General features: G+C 37.3%; 1 protein-coding gene and 1 long non-coding RNA gene across 2 annotated transcripts in view; one reads left to right on the forward strand and one right to left on the reverse strand.

Moving 5' to 3' along the window:
- Nucleotides 1–15,272, forward strand: part of LOC127880668 (uncharacterized) — a 52,151-nt gene that overhangs the window by 2,291 nt on the left and 34,588 nt on the right. The window contains exon 2 of the mRNA XM_052427999.1: nt 14,872–15,002. Coding sequence (XP_052283959.1) covers nt 14,931–15,002 — 72 coding nt within the window. The 5' untranslated portion in view covers nt 14,872–14,930. The remainder of the gene's footprint in view (nt 1–14,871; nt 15,003–15,272) is intronic.
- On the reverse strand, nt 8,761–10,526 carry LOC127880672 (uncharacterized). The gene is made up of 2 exons (XR_008049692.1): nt 10,032–10,526; nt 8,761–9,412 (listed from the first exon to the last, which is right to left on the reverse strand). It is a non-coding gene; the product is annotated as an uncharacterized LOC127880672 (long non-coding RNA).

Here is a 15,272-nt window from a genome sequence, read left to right on the forward strand (position 1 = left end):
TTGTATATAAATAACATTTTTATCCCCACACTTTTTATCAACCCTGGGGCGCCGCCCCCTGGGTCAAACATGCGGCGTGGGGTTACGCGTGGGCCTCTGCCTCGTCATTTCTAGTTTTCAACTTGATAAACAACACAGATAATAATATAATAATGTTAACATCAATGTATTAAACAGTATGCTGCATAAATGGTTCAAAATTAATTATTATCCCCTGCCATAGGCGGAGGGATATTGTTTTGGCGTTGTCCGTCCTTCCGTCTGTCCGTCCGTCCGGAGCCATATCTTGGAAGTGCTTTGGCGGATATGATTGAAACTTGGTATGAGTATATATATATGGATAAGAGAATGATGCACGCCAAATGGCATTGTACACCATCTGTTAATAACGGAGTTATGGCCCTTTGTATCTTGAAAAAATGTTTTTTTTTGTGTGTCCTGAGCCACATCTTGGAAGTGCTTTGGCGGATTTCATTGAAACTTGGGATAGGTATGTATATCAATAAGAGGATGATGCAAGCCAAATGGCCATGTACACCATCTGTTAATTACTTAGTTATGGCGCTTTGTATCTTGAAAAATTGCATTTTTTATCGTCAAATATAACACTTTTGTGCCCAGAAGCATATTGGCAGGGGATATCAATTCAACGAATTTGCTTGTTTAAACATAGAATCACACCAATGTACATAATTTGAAAGGGAAAAAGAAATATAAAACATCAGAAAATAAAGCATCTCACTTTAAATTGTTAAACAGTTATATTTGATCATTTGGACATGATATACATCTGACAGCTTCTGTTGCTAAAACGTTTTCTGTTTGTGTTGGATGATTTCCAGGTTCAATTAAATGAATGTTGTTCACACCTATTTCCTGACAGAAAGGCCCAGATAATTTCCACCATCCATTCAAGTTGCCTGAAATAACTTAAAACATATTTTTACAAACTATCAACAACAAACCAACACATAAATGTCGCTATCTTTAAATGTCCGAATTTTAACATCCGAAATATAGCACATCTGGTGAATGATGTACTTTTATTTTAGAAATTGTTGGTATCTTAATTAAATTATATCCTTCCCAGAACATTATAATAATGAAACTATTAAACAGAAATGCCCACAAATACCTGTTGAAACAATTTTTTATTTGCTTTTGTGGAGAAATTAAATGCTTTTGCCAGCCCCATGGTTTTGATTAAAGAAATAGCGGCCCTAATAAACATTGTAATTATTGATCGTCGTGATACGATAACTTTTGCAATATTGAAGATAGCAACTTGATATTTGGCATGCATGTGTATCTCATGGAGCTGCACATTTTGAGTGGTGAAAGGTCAAGGTCATCCTTCAAGGTCAAAGTCAAATGTATGGCTTCAATAGATGGCATTGTGTTTCTGACAAACACATCTCTTGTTCAAAATAGAAGAACAGGTTTAACTTAAGTTTGGCATATGGTGTACTGTTACATGGGAAAAACTGGTGTAAGAAGTGTACCTGCTGAACAAGCATGGGATTGCATTTGGGTAGTCAGGTTTAGGTCAAGGTCACTGTTACTAACAGTTGCAACATTGATCTGCTCAATAATTAGACTTAGGGCAGGGGGATTGTACTGGAATTATGTGGGATGGTAGTTCTAGCTTGGGTTTGCATATAGGCCAGTTGGATAAAGGTCAAAGTCACTAATGCTAAAATGGAAATAAAACTTTGTGCTCAAGAAGTTGAGTTTGGTTTGATTTATTTACTATTATGCTAAAATTTGGTGTGTAGGCACCATGCGAAAAACAAAAAAATCTCACCGGACATGAGGTCTGATAACTTAAAATTCACAGGACCTCATCAGATTTTATGGAGCTTGTTCTTTTTTAACCAAACAATAGAAGATACCTTTCATAGAGTTTATTATGCCTCCCTTCAAAGAAGAGGGGGTATATTGCTTTGCTCATGTCGGTCGGTCGGTCCGTCCGTCCACCAGGTGGTTTCCGGATGATAACTCAAGAACGCTTGGGGCTAGGATCATGAAACTTCATAGGTACATTGATCATGACTCGCAGATGACCCCTATTGATTTTGAGGTCACTAGGTCAAAGGTCAAGGTCACAGGTGAAGGTCACAGTTACTGGAAATAGGCATTTTAAGGATTTGGCATGGTTCAAACAAGGAAAACAACTACCGTTTATGCATGTTCTTTTTATTACAGCAATTGCCTCCCTTAAGGTAGCGCACCTCTAATGGGCACATATCCAAATATAATTTAATTAATTATTTTCTTAATCAGCATCATTTCACTGAACTACATGCAAATTTGGAGGTAGGCTTTCCATGCTTTTTAAAAAAATATACCGATTTTTTCAAAACGACCCTCACGCTCGGCTTTTGTCCAGTTTATTTTCACTCTTGGGGTATATAAAAGTTCCATAATTCATTCAGATTTCCAAATATGGGCATGCAGTTGGTGTGTACAGATGCAGTAAAGGTGTTTAAAGTTTAAACATGGTGAAATAAGTATTCTTTTACCGACATTTATTTTTTACAATTTTTAGCTCATCTATTTTTTGAAAAAAAAATATGAGCTATTGTCATCACCTTGGCGTCGGCGTCGGCGTTGGCGTTGGCGTTGGCGTCGGCGTCCGGTTAAGTTTTGCGTTTAGGTCCACTTTTCTTAGAAAGTATCAATGCTATTGCATTCAAACTTGGTACACTTACTTACTATCATGAGGGGACTGGGCAGGCAAAGTTAGATAACTCTGGCGGGCATTTTGACAGAATTATGTGCCCTTTTTATACTTAAAAAATTGAAAATTTTGGTTAAGTTTTGCGTTTAGTTCCACTTTTCTCAGTAAGTATCAATGCTATTGCATTCAAACTTGGTACATTTACTTACTATCATGAGGGGACTGGGCAGGCAAAGTTAGATAACTCTGGCATGCATTTTGACAGAATTATGTGCCCTTTTTATACTTAGAAAATTGACAATTTTGGTTAAGTTTTGTGTTTAGGTCCATTTTATTCCTTAAGCATCAAAGCTATTGCTTTCATACTTGCAACACTTACTAACTATCATAAGGGGACTGTGCAGGCAAAGTAATGTAACTCTGACTGGCATTTTGACAGAATTATGTGCCCTTTTTATACTTAGAAAATTGAAAATTTGATTAAGTTTTGTGTTTAGGTCCACTTTATTCCTACAGTATCAAAGCTATTGCTTTCATACTTGCAAGATTTATGAACTATCATAAGGGGACGGTGCAGGCAAAGTTATGTAACTCTGACTGGCATTTGGACGGAATTATGGGCCCTTTATACTTAGAAAATTGAAAATTTGGTTAAGATTTATGTTTTGGTCCACTTTACCCCTAAAGTATCATAGATATTGCTTTCATACTTGGAACACTCACAAACTATCATAAGGGTACAGTAAAAGGACAAGTTGCATAACTCTGGTTGTCATTGTTACGGAATTATGGCCCTTTTTTGACTTAGTAACTTTTAATATATGGTTAAATTTTGTGTTTCGATCCACTCGAAGTATCAAGGCTATTGCTTTCAAACTTCAAATACTTACATGCTATCATGAGGTTACTGTACCTGGCAACTTGAATTTTACTTTGACCTTTGAATGACCTTGACTCTCAAGGTCAAATTATTAAATTTTGCTAAAATTGCCATAACTTCTTTATTTATGATTAGATTTGATTGATACTTTGATGAAACTACTCTTACCTGACATACCACAATAGACTTCACCCAAACCATCCCCCGTGCCCTCCCCCCCTCCCCCGTGCCCTCCCCCCCCCCCCTAATTTTTTTTTTTTTTTTTTTTTTTTTTTTTTTTTTTTAAGATCATCTCACAAATGACCACCACACCCTCACACTATACCCCCCCTACCCCCCCCCACCCCCACCCCCCCCCCCCAAATTTTTTTTTTTGATTTTTTTTTTTTTTTTTTTTTTTTTAAGATCAACTCACAAATTATCACCACACCCTCACACTATACCCCCCCCCCCATTTTTTTTTTAAAACGGTTATGTTTGAAATACCGTCCAACCATCGCACCCAACCCCCCCCACCCCCCCCCCCCCCCCCCCCCCCGATTTTTTTTTTTTTTTTTTTTTCGCTTTTTTGGAAGATAATGTAATAAATGTCCACAACCCCACACTATACACCCCTCTTCACTCCACTCGTCCCTCCTTTGTGATTGAAAATGAGAGTCCCTTCACCTTTAAAAAGAAAATAGATGAGCGGTCTGCACCCGCAAGGCGGTGCTCTTGTTTATCTATGGAATAGCGCCATGAAATGTAAGTGATTTCAGCCAAGTAAAAATTGGGTCGGTTAAAAACAAAGTGTCATAAAATTCAAAAAAGTATCATTTAAGTTATATTTTAAACTAATTTTTTATATAAACACTATATACAGCAAAAATACCAAGAAATAGACAGATTTACCGTTTACTTTTTGAAATACATGTAAAAATAAAAATGCAACATGCATCATTCGTATTTTCAGCAGTAAATTACCCAATTTAGCCATAACGTTGTTTTGATTTAAAAAATTGAAGGAAGTTCTTACAATTTTCAACATATTTGACAATAAACATAGCTTATATGCTATATTAAATCAAATTACGTTAGAAAAGAAATAAAACGCGTCGCAAAAAGTTTGCAATATCGGCAGGATTCGAACCTGCGCGGGAAGATCCTAAAAGATTTCTTGTCCATCGCCTTAACCACTCGGCCACGACAACTTCACATCAGTGCAACCTTAAATTAGATATCCATAAGTAAACAGGTAAAAAGGCTCGTCAATCTTTGAAGAAATCACGAAATCGTATTTTTCAGATGATAATTGGATCAAAGTCAATATTTATAGTGAAAATAATGTATTCTTAATGAATTAGGTAAACACATATCAAAATTCGAAGTTTGAAAAAAATATAATGCATCTCTCGGAAATAACCGATCATTTAAGATCAGCAATGATCGTAAAATAAATTGCGGGAAATCATTAGAGGTGCGCTACCTTAAATTCATTTAAAATCTCATTTTAAAGCAGAGATTCCGAATCTAACATATTTAATGCCAGTGCTAGGTTACCTTTTCCCATTTGATCATTCTTAAGTATTGTTATTGTAATGCTGCTGCTACTACTACTACTACTTCTACTATGCTACTGCTGCTGCTGCTACTACTACTATTACTACTACTACTTCTACTACTACTACTACTACCAGTGCTCCAGGTAGGATTTAAAAAGGGCAGGGTGGCTTTTTTGCCAAAAGGGCACTTTCGATGCGTAGAATTTTGTCAAAAGGGCACTTTCGAGTGGGCGGGCTTTTCTGGAATGCTTCCACATGCATTTTAATTTATATGTTATTAATAATTGTTAGAATATATTATTCCCATTATTATTTAACCATTTAAATATAATGTCTACAATATGAAATAAATTAGTTACTAATGTTATAAGAAATTTATCAATTATCATGTAATTTTTTTTTTGGGGGGGGTGGGGTTGGGGCAGGGCGGAGGTTCGGGAAGGCAGGGCGGAGGTTCGGGAGGGCAGGGCGGGGCGCCCTCAAATTTAGGCCTAGCTGGAGCACTGTACTACTACTACTACTACTACTACTACCACTACCACTACCACCACCACCACCACTAGAACCACTAGTACCACTACTACCACTACTACTACTACTACTACTACTACTACTACTACTACTACTACTACTACTACTACTACTACTTCTACTACTACTACTACTACTACTACTACTACTACTACTACTACTACTTCTACTACTACTACTACCACTACTACCACTACAACCACCACCACCACCACCAGTACCACCACCACTACCACTACTTCTTCTACTACGCCGCCCCCACCACCACCACCACCACCGCCGCCGCCGCCACCATCACCACTGCCGCCACCACGAGCACCACCACCAGTACCACCACCACCACCAGTACCACCACCACCAAGGCACCACCAGTACCACCACCACCACTACTACTACAACTACTACTACGCCACCACCACCACCACCAGTACCACCACCACCACTACCTCTACCACAACTACTACGCCGCCGCCGCCACCGCCGCCGTGACAAAAAACGTATTCACACAATGGCTGCTACTACACTTTATAGCCCATATAGGGGGGCATGCATGTTTTACAAACAGCCCTTGTTTTAATAATTCTAATTTTAAATACAATTAAATAACAATAAAATGTTAACCTGTTCTTTGAAAACATTTCAATAAAAAGGGAGCAATTTAAGCTTTGTGATTTTTATCTCGACTATTATTTATGAAATATATATAGTGGAGCTATCCTACTCACCCTGGCGTCGGCGTTCCCGTTAGCGTTAGCGTGCAAATGTTAAAGTTTGCGTACCACCCCAAATATTTCCTATGTCCTTTGACATATTGCTTTTATATTTTGCATACTTCTTATTATCCCCACGCTTTTTGAAAAAAAGGTGGGGATATTGTGGTGATTCCGCCGTCCGTCCGTCTGTCCGTCCGTCTGTCCGTCCGTCTGTCCGTCCGTCCTGGCCACTATCTCCTCCTACACTAAAAGCACTAGAACCTTGAAATTTATACACATGGTAGCTATGAGCATATGTGCGACCCTGCACTATTTGGAATTTTGATCTGACCCCTGGGTCAAAAGTTATAGGGGTTGGGGTGGGGCCGCGTCAGAAATTATCACTCATTTTTTTTAGGTTATTTTACATTTACTTCTTTATTTCTACACCGATTCACTTCAAATTGATACTGGACCTCACCTATGACAATACGGTCAATCTCAACCATGCATGGCCCCATTCCCAACCCTGGGGCGCCCCGCCCACATAGGCCACACCCACCAAAAATTTCCATTTACTATAATTTTTTCATTTCTACACGGATTCACTTCAAATTGATACTGAACTTTTGTTATGACATTAGGGTCAATCTCAACTATGCATGGCCCCAATCCCAACCCTGGGGCGCCCGCCCACATAGGCCACACCCACCAAAAAATTCCATTTACTATAATTTTTTCATTTCTACACGGATTCACTTCAAATTGATACTGAACTTCTCTTATGACATTAGGGTCAATCTCAACTATGCATGGCCCCATAACCAACCCTGGGGCCCCGCCCACATAGACCACACCCACCCAAAATTGCCTTTACTATAATTTCTTCATTTCTACACCGATTCACTTCAAATTGATATTGAACTTCTCTTATGACAATACAGTCAATCTCAACTATGCATGGCCCCATTACCAACCCTGGGGCGCCCCGCCCACATAGACCACACCCACCCAAAATTGCCTTTTACTATAATTTCTTCATTTCTACACCGATTCACTTCAAATTGATACTGAACCTCTCTTATGACAATACGGTCAATCTCAACTATGCATGGCCCCATTACCAACCCTGGGGCGCCCTGCCCACATATGTCACACCCACCCAAAATTGCCTTTTACTATAACTTCTTCATTTCTACACCAATTCACTTCTAATTGATGATGAACTTCTCTTATGACAATACGGTCAATCTCAGCTATGCATGGCCCCATTACCAACCCTGGGGCACACCTAGGTCAAACATTCGGCGTGGGGATACGCGTCGGCCTCTGCCGCGCCATTTCTAGTCCAACATGACCCCAATCTATAAAAAAGATCAGACAACTGTATCAAGCATTTTGACAGAATTATTGCCCCTTTTATACTTAAATAATTGAACATTTTGCTTAAATTGCCATAACTTCTTTACTTATGAACACATTTGATTCATACTTTGACAAAACAACACTTACCTGACATACCACAATGCACTCCACCCAAAGTATATCCCATGCCTGACCCCAGAATCCCCCCCCCCCCATTTTTTTTAAATAAAAAATCCTTATTTTTGAAAGATCATCTATGAAATGACCACACACCCACATTATACCCCCCCCCCCCCCCCCCCTCTCCATGATGGCTTACGTTATACTGTCAGCACTCGAATAGTAGAGCGCACTGTCCTCTGACAGCTCTTGTTTTTAATTATAAGTAATTTGTGATTATACTGCTATCTTTTGCATCAAATCTTGACACGGAACAGTCAATAGTTGTGTGGTTTCCTGCTTTCCACAAGGATTGAAAACAGCAAAATTCTATTCAAACAATCAAACACCCGGGTGTACTTTGTCCAGGGTTTTCCATGGAAATCCATGGAAAATATGAGGCTGGAGTATTCGGACTAAGTTTCCAGCCTTTTCCAGCGTCAATATTTAAAAAAAAAGGGTGGAAAATTGTCCATGGTATGTGGAAATAGCCTGGAATAGTTTCCATGGTTTTCCAGGCTCCCTGGAATAATTACCATGGAACAATTTCCAGGGTTTTCCAGCCAGCATGGAATAAATACCGTCCGAATACTCCATGTAATCTGGAAAACCATGGAAAACCATGGATTTTTTTCCAGGGTTTTCCAGATTACATGGAGTATTCGGACGGTATTTTTTCCATGCTGGCTGGAAAACCCTGGAAAATGTTCCAGGTTTTTTCTTTGTTTAATATTCCATGGATGCCTGGTATAACATGGAAAATTGTCCAGCGTTTACCATGGTCACTGAATAGAAAAAGAAATTTCTGGTCTAAAAACAATATTCATGTATTAAATGAATACAATACTCACAGCTTAAATAAATCATAATTTAAGGTTAGATTAAAACAAAACAAAAAATCAACATAATGCCTTAGTTTCTTTGATGTATTATTTTGTTCACAATTCATCAAAATATAACATCAGATTACAAATTGTGTTACATTTATTTAACAAATTATTCAGATCAAACAAGTGTTGTTTTATACATGCTTACAAAGCCTCTAGGTCCATTATCATAAATCAGGCCCTTACATAACAGAACAGGCGCTACTTTAAAAGTTAAAAAGTATAATGCAACCTTAACAACATGTATTCAAAGTAACAAAATACAAGCAAGTCAAGTAATATACAGTAACAATTCACGAACCCTGTACAAAGGATATACAAGAAACAAAATGAAAAATTTAAGTTATTTTAGCTACTTCATGTTTGTCACAATATATGTAGCTGCCCATGAGAACAATTAAGGATACTATTTTTCTCAGCTACTTTCACTTTAATGCAATTTAGGTGCTCAATTTCATTAAAATACTTTTATATAATTTTATTGTTCAAAGAAATTCAGAACATGAATGCATGTACATGTATTACTTTCCAAGTGACAGTTAGTAAATTATAAGTACCCAGGTGGGATAAAATTACAGTTTTTAAAAACTTATTTGTTAATTAGCTGGGCTTCAGTAGGTCGTGGATCTTTTATAGAACTTGTACTGCTGTTATACTGTACGGCTCCTGCATGATCTCTGATAGAAAAACAAAGCAAACAATATTACAAGAAAGTCATAAGTTTTTTACATTCATCTGTAAAAGTAAATGTGCAGCAATCATATGATTGAATATCTATACTTCAATGCTCATTCACATTTTAATCTATTTTAGATATTTCATATCACTGCTCAATTCGGTACATCTGGCTGTTTTGTATTTGAGCGAACATTTACGATCCTAAGTAGTTAGCAATTATTTCTTTTCCATTTAGTGAAATTTATTCTCTTAAAGTTTGCAAGCGGGCTTTAATCTACTTGCAAACAGGCAACCACACAGGAAAACTGAGACTTTCAAGTGAATAAATTGTTGATTTAACTTATATTTTTATATGACTCTCTTTTATTTTGAAATTTATATTGTTGTTTTCTTAAATGCCCCAAAACGGGGTACACTAGCATGTATCTGGAAACTCAAACATATATAGGAATTTTATATTCAGATATTGCTATATGAAAGATATGCTAATTTGCTAATTCATATAAAAATAACCTGTAATTGAAACTAGACCAAAATATTGGATACCAAAAAGACAAAATACTTTCAGGTGGTTAACACTAAATTACTTATATGAGCCCGGGGCATAACAATATTTACCATGAATTTGTGGCCATGTTAGTCCTCTTGGTAAATGCGCCAAAAGAGCCGCTTTGCTGTCTTGGGTTATTTCCCTGCCAAACTCTGCAGTATCTTCCATCAACTGGTCAGCTACAGTTAAAGCACATAATGAAAATGTATATAGAAAATAATTCAAGTATTGTTTTAAATATTTAGTAAAATTGTCTTTAAATAATAACTTACAATGAAGTTAATACATCACAAAGCATAGCATAACAAAATTTGTAGGTATGATTAGTACAAATTTATTATTGCTATAATTAGAATGATGTGTAATTCTATTGGTATGAAAATGTACAGTGAAACCTAAAAAACAATGCTATTGGTTTAATTAATTTATTTATAAACATTAACAGCATTAATGAGCATTGAGTTCTCATCATGCACAGCACATAACTCCCTTAGCCTCAGTTCCCTAGCCATGCATTATAAACTTCCGATACTACATTCAAGCTTATTAATATCTCCACATAGGACTTCCTTTATCTTGCTGCAAACTGCACTTAGTGAAAATGTGTGTGACAGCTGCTTTTAAACTTCTATATTTGCCATACTTTTACCTAAAATGTCACATAAAAAAGGTCTACAATGATGACATAAGAAGAATAAATTTAAAGGAATATTTAGAAATAATGAAAAGCACAAACCTTCAGTTGTTGTTCTATCCCTAGACAGACTTCTGAAACACTTGTATGCATCACTTTTTAACAACATTTCATGTCACTTTCCAAATGATATCCATACATTATTATTTTAAGAAATTCTTGTTAATGGAAAAACTCATTAAGTTAAACTCTACTGTTTGTGAAATTACATTAACTTCATTTTAACAACAAGTTTAACCTGCATTTTTTCTTCAATACGCCTTCTCCATAATTTCAATCTAACAGGTAAACTTTCTGTATTTGAACTCAGCCAATCAGAAAAGGCTGTGATATTTTATAACCAATAGATTAGCCGCAGACACATCTGACTCACACACAGGCTTTTCAGATAGTTTGTTAATTGCAAACCTGGACTGTAGTTAAATATTGAGTGTGTATACACCTTGAACAGGGTTAAGGAATTTAAACTTGTAGACATTGCTTTGAAAGTTACTACTTTTACTTCTACTACTACTACTACTACTACTACTACTACTACTACTACTACTACTACTACTACTACTACTACTACTTCTGCAAAACTACTACTACTATTACAACAGCCACAACAACAACTACCTACTACTACTACTACTACTACTACTACTGCTACTACTACTACTACTACTACTTCTACTTCTACTACTACTACTACTACTACTACATCTACTACTACAACTACTACTACTACTACTACTACTACTGCTGCTACTACTGCTACTACTACTACTACTACTACTACTTCAACTACTACTACTGCTTCAACTACTACTACTACTGCTACTGCTGCTGCTACTGCTGCTGCTGCTACTACTCCTGCTGCTGCTGCTGCTACTACTACTACTGCTACTGCTGCTGCTGCTACTATTACAACTCCTGCTGCAGCGACTACTACTACTACTGCTGCTGCTGCTGTTACTACTACTACTACTTCTACCACTACTACTGCTGCTACTTCTACTTCTACTACTACTACTACTACTACTACTACTACTACTACTACTACTACTACTACTACTACTACTACTAGTACTTCAACTACTACTGCTACTACTACTGCTACTACTACTGATGCTGCTGATGCTGCTACTGCTACTACTGCTGCTGCTGCTACTTCTACTACTACTACTGCTGCTGCTGCTAATGCTACTTCCTTAACTACTACTACTACTGCTGCTACTAGTATTGTTATTATTATTTATACTACTATTGCTACCATTACTGCTACTATTCCTGTAAATGCTAAAACAACAACACAATAGTAACTGCTACTGTCACTTAAATTTGCACCAATAGTATAATTATCAGTAGTTTAACTGCTTGTACAACTTATACAACAACCACTTTTACTTCTACTCCTACAACATATTCTACTGCCAGCACCAGCATTACTACTTCTACTACTACTACTACTACTACTACTACTACTACTACTATAACTACTACTATTTCTGCCCAAACTATGCACATTGTTTTATGTTTTATTCATATGTTGTGTAAATTGTTGAACTCTGATTTACTTTGAATAAAATGTGTTGCATTTTTATAAGTTATTTTCTCCTCTTATAAAGTCTAAGTTTTTTCCAGGGTTAGCTGAAAATGTTAGAGTCTTTTCCATGCTTAAAAAATTCTATGTTCCACTTTCCATGCTATCTGGAAATATTTTCCAGGGTTATCCAGCCTAAATCCAGCGTTTTCCATTCCTTTTCCATGCTTTTCCATCCAAGGCTGGAAAATGCTTGGAAAAAAAGTCCACGTTTCATGGACATTTCTAGAACAAAACCCTGGAAAACCCTGGAAACTGTTTCAAATTCCAGGGATTACCATGGAATTCCATGTTATACCATGGATTTCCAGCCTAAGTTCCATGATTACCCTGGACAATGTACACCCGGGCGAGTCTGCGTCAGGAAACAAGATGCAATATTTGACTGGTTCTAAGAATTGCACTTGGAGTTTGTTATGTCTGTAAAATCCGTTTTATTTATTAGTTAAATAAACTACCGTTATTGAAGTATAATAAACAAAACCAGTCTGTATTTTCTAAACAAATGCCTAGTTTTGTTTAAACTTGTAACCAAAACAAATTTTCACATGTTTTTGTATGTCGGAAACGAGGTCCGACAGTTTCAGGAATAAAACCCAACCTCAGCAAATTGTATCTAAAATGTCTGAGGTCCAACATCTTTCACATGGGTTGTGTAGGTAGCTTACGGTCATACCTAGCATTTGATTCTTTTTGTAGACTTTTGGGTTAAGATCACTGATAAACAGTTTCCACTCAATATCTTCAGTGTATCAGCGGAATTCAGCTGAAATTTGGTCAGAACATTTGTTTCATTCAGGGGGGGGGGGCAGTTTTCTTTTATTTATATAGTAATATATAGTAAAAAAGTTATATAGTAAAAAAACTTGAACACTCTAGAAATCACACCAGGTCAAATCTTACAAAAACACTCCATATGCCAGAGTTTTGGTTCAATAATGATGAAACTTTACCAGGATGTTTGTCTGGACAAACCTAGGTCAAGTTTGACATTTGGTAAAGATTGCATGAACCGACTCCTCTCAGGTGAGCGAACTAGGGCCATCTTGTTTGTCAATATTTGTTGATAAAAAAATCCTAATTTAGTCCTTTTTGTAGGTAAAAAATTCAAAAATTTGCCACTTTAATGGATTAAAAAAATCCCAATTTGACAAGACTCCTTTTCCCAAAATGGCTGGAAAACCCCCTGGCTTGTCAGACCTGTGAAAGCAGAAGAAAAGGCCTGGGGGTACAGGTATTTGTCCCATTTGTGAAAAAAGCTACAATTTTTTCAATTTGTATATGAGGAATATTATTGGGTGTACTAAAGAATAAGAAAATTACAATTGAAAATGTTTTATCAACCTTTTACCCCCTTTCCTTGTAGCCTGCACCCTGTACATGTGTACCTGTGATAATTCCCCTGAATATTTATTATCCCCACGCTTTTTGAAAAAAAGATGGGGATATTGTGGTTATCTCCGCCGTCCGTCCGTCCGTCCGTCCGTCTGTCTGTCTGTCCGTCCGTCCTGGCCACTATCTCCTCCTACACTAAAAGCACTAGAACCTTGAAACTTACACACATGGTAGCTATGAGCATATGTGCGACCCTGCACTATTTGGAATTTTGATCTGACCCCTGGGTCAAAAGTTATAGCGGTTTGGGTGGGGCCGCGTCAGAAATTATCACTCATTTTTTTAGGTTATTTTACATTTACTTCTTTATTTCTACACCGATTCACTTCAAATTGATACTGAACTTTTGTTATGACATTAGGGTCAATCTCAACTATGCATGGCCCCATTCCCAACCCTGGGGCGCCCCGCCCACATAGGCCACACCCACCAAAAATTTCCATTTACTATAATTTTTTCATTTCTACACGGATTCACTTCAAATTGATACTGAACTTTTGTTATGACATTAGGGTCAATCTCAACTATGCATGGCCCCAATCCCAACCCTGGGGCGCCCGCCCACATAGGCCACACCCACCAAAAAATTCCATTTACTTTAATTTTTTCATTTCTACACGGATTCACTTCAAATTGATACTGAACTTCTCTTATGACATTAGGGTCAATCTCAACTATGCATGGCCCCATAACCAACCCTGGGGCCCCGCCCACATAGACCACACCCACCCAAAATTGCCTTTACTATAATTTCTTCATTTCTACACCGATTCACTTCAAATTGATATTGAACTTCTCTTATGACAATACAGTCAATCTCTACTATGCATGGCCCCATTACCAACCCTGGGGCGCCCCGCCCACATAGACCACACCCACCCAAAATTGCCTTTTACTATAATTTCTTCATTTCTACACCCATTCACTTCAAATTGATACTGAACCTCTCTTATGACAATACGGTCAATCTCAACTATGCATGGCCCCATTACCAACCCTGGGGCCCCGCCCACATAGACCACACCCGCCCAAAATTGCCTTTTACTATAACTTCTTCTTTTCTACACCGATTCACTTCTAATTGATGATGAACTTCTCTTATGACAATACGGTCAATCTCAGCTATGCATGGCCCCATTACCAACCCTGGGGCACACCTAGGTCAAACATTCGGCGTGGGGATACGCGTCGGCCTCTGCCGCGCCATTTCTAGTTCTTTATCATTTTATTGCAGATGCCTTACTGACTGAAATTGGAACCTGTCCTATCAAGTGCTGATTTTGACCTCCTGCAATGGCACTGCAACAGTTATCAAGCAGATTGGCTAGGATTAGCAGATCTTTAACCCTTGTTTCCGAACGAAATGTATGTGAAACAAAATTTTACAAAGAAATCCTCAAAGCTATTATTTAATCTCTGCACATCCAATGCAGCCATTTTTGGACAAAGTACATGTACATGGCCAAGTGTAACAAATCGTGTATTTATTAACATATTAACATATTTATGATAATTCACTGAGTGAAATCTTAAAAATTGCAATTATTTTATACAGTTATTACTCTTAAGTTTTTGAACACATAATTTTCAGACACCCCCTTTTTGTCTTAAATAAATATTTTTCATGTCTCAAAT

This window comes from Dreissena polymorpha, chromosome 5 (assembly GCF_020536995.1).
Source record: "Dreissena polymorpha isolate Duluth1 chromosome 5, UMN_Dpol_1.0, whole genome shotgun sequence".
Taxonomy (NCBI): domain Eukaryota; kingdom Metazoa; phylum Mollusca; class Bivalvia; order Myida; family Dreissenidae; genus Dreissena; species Dreissena polymorpha.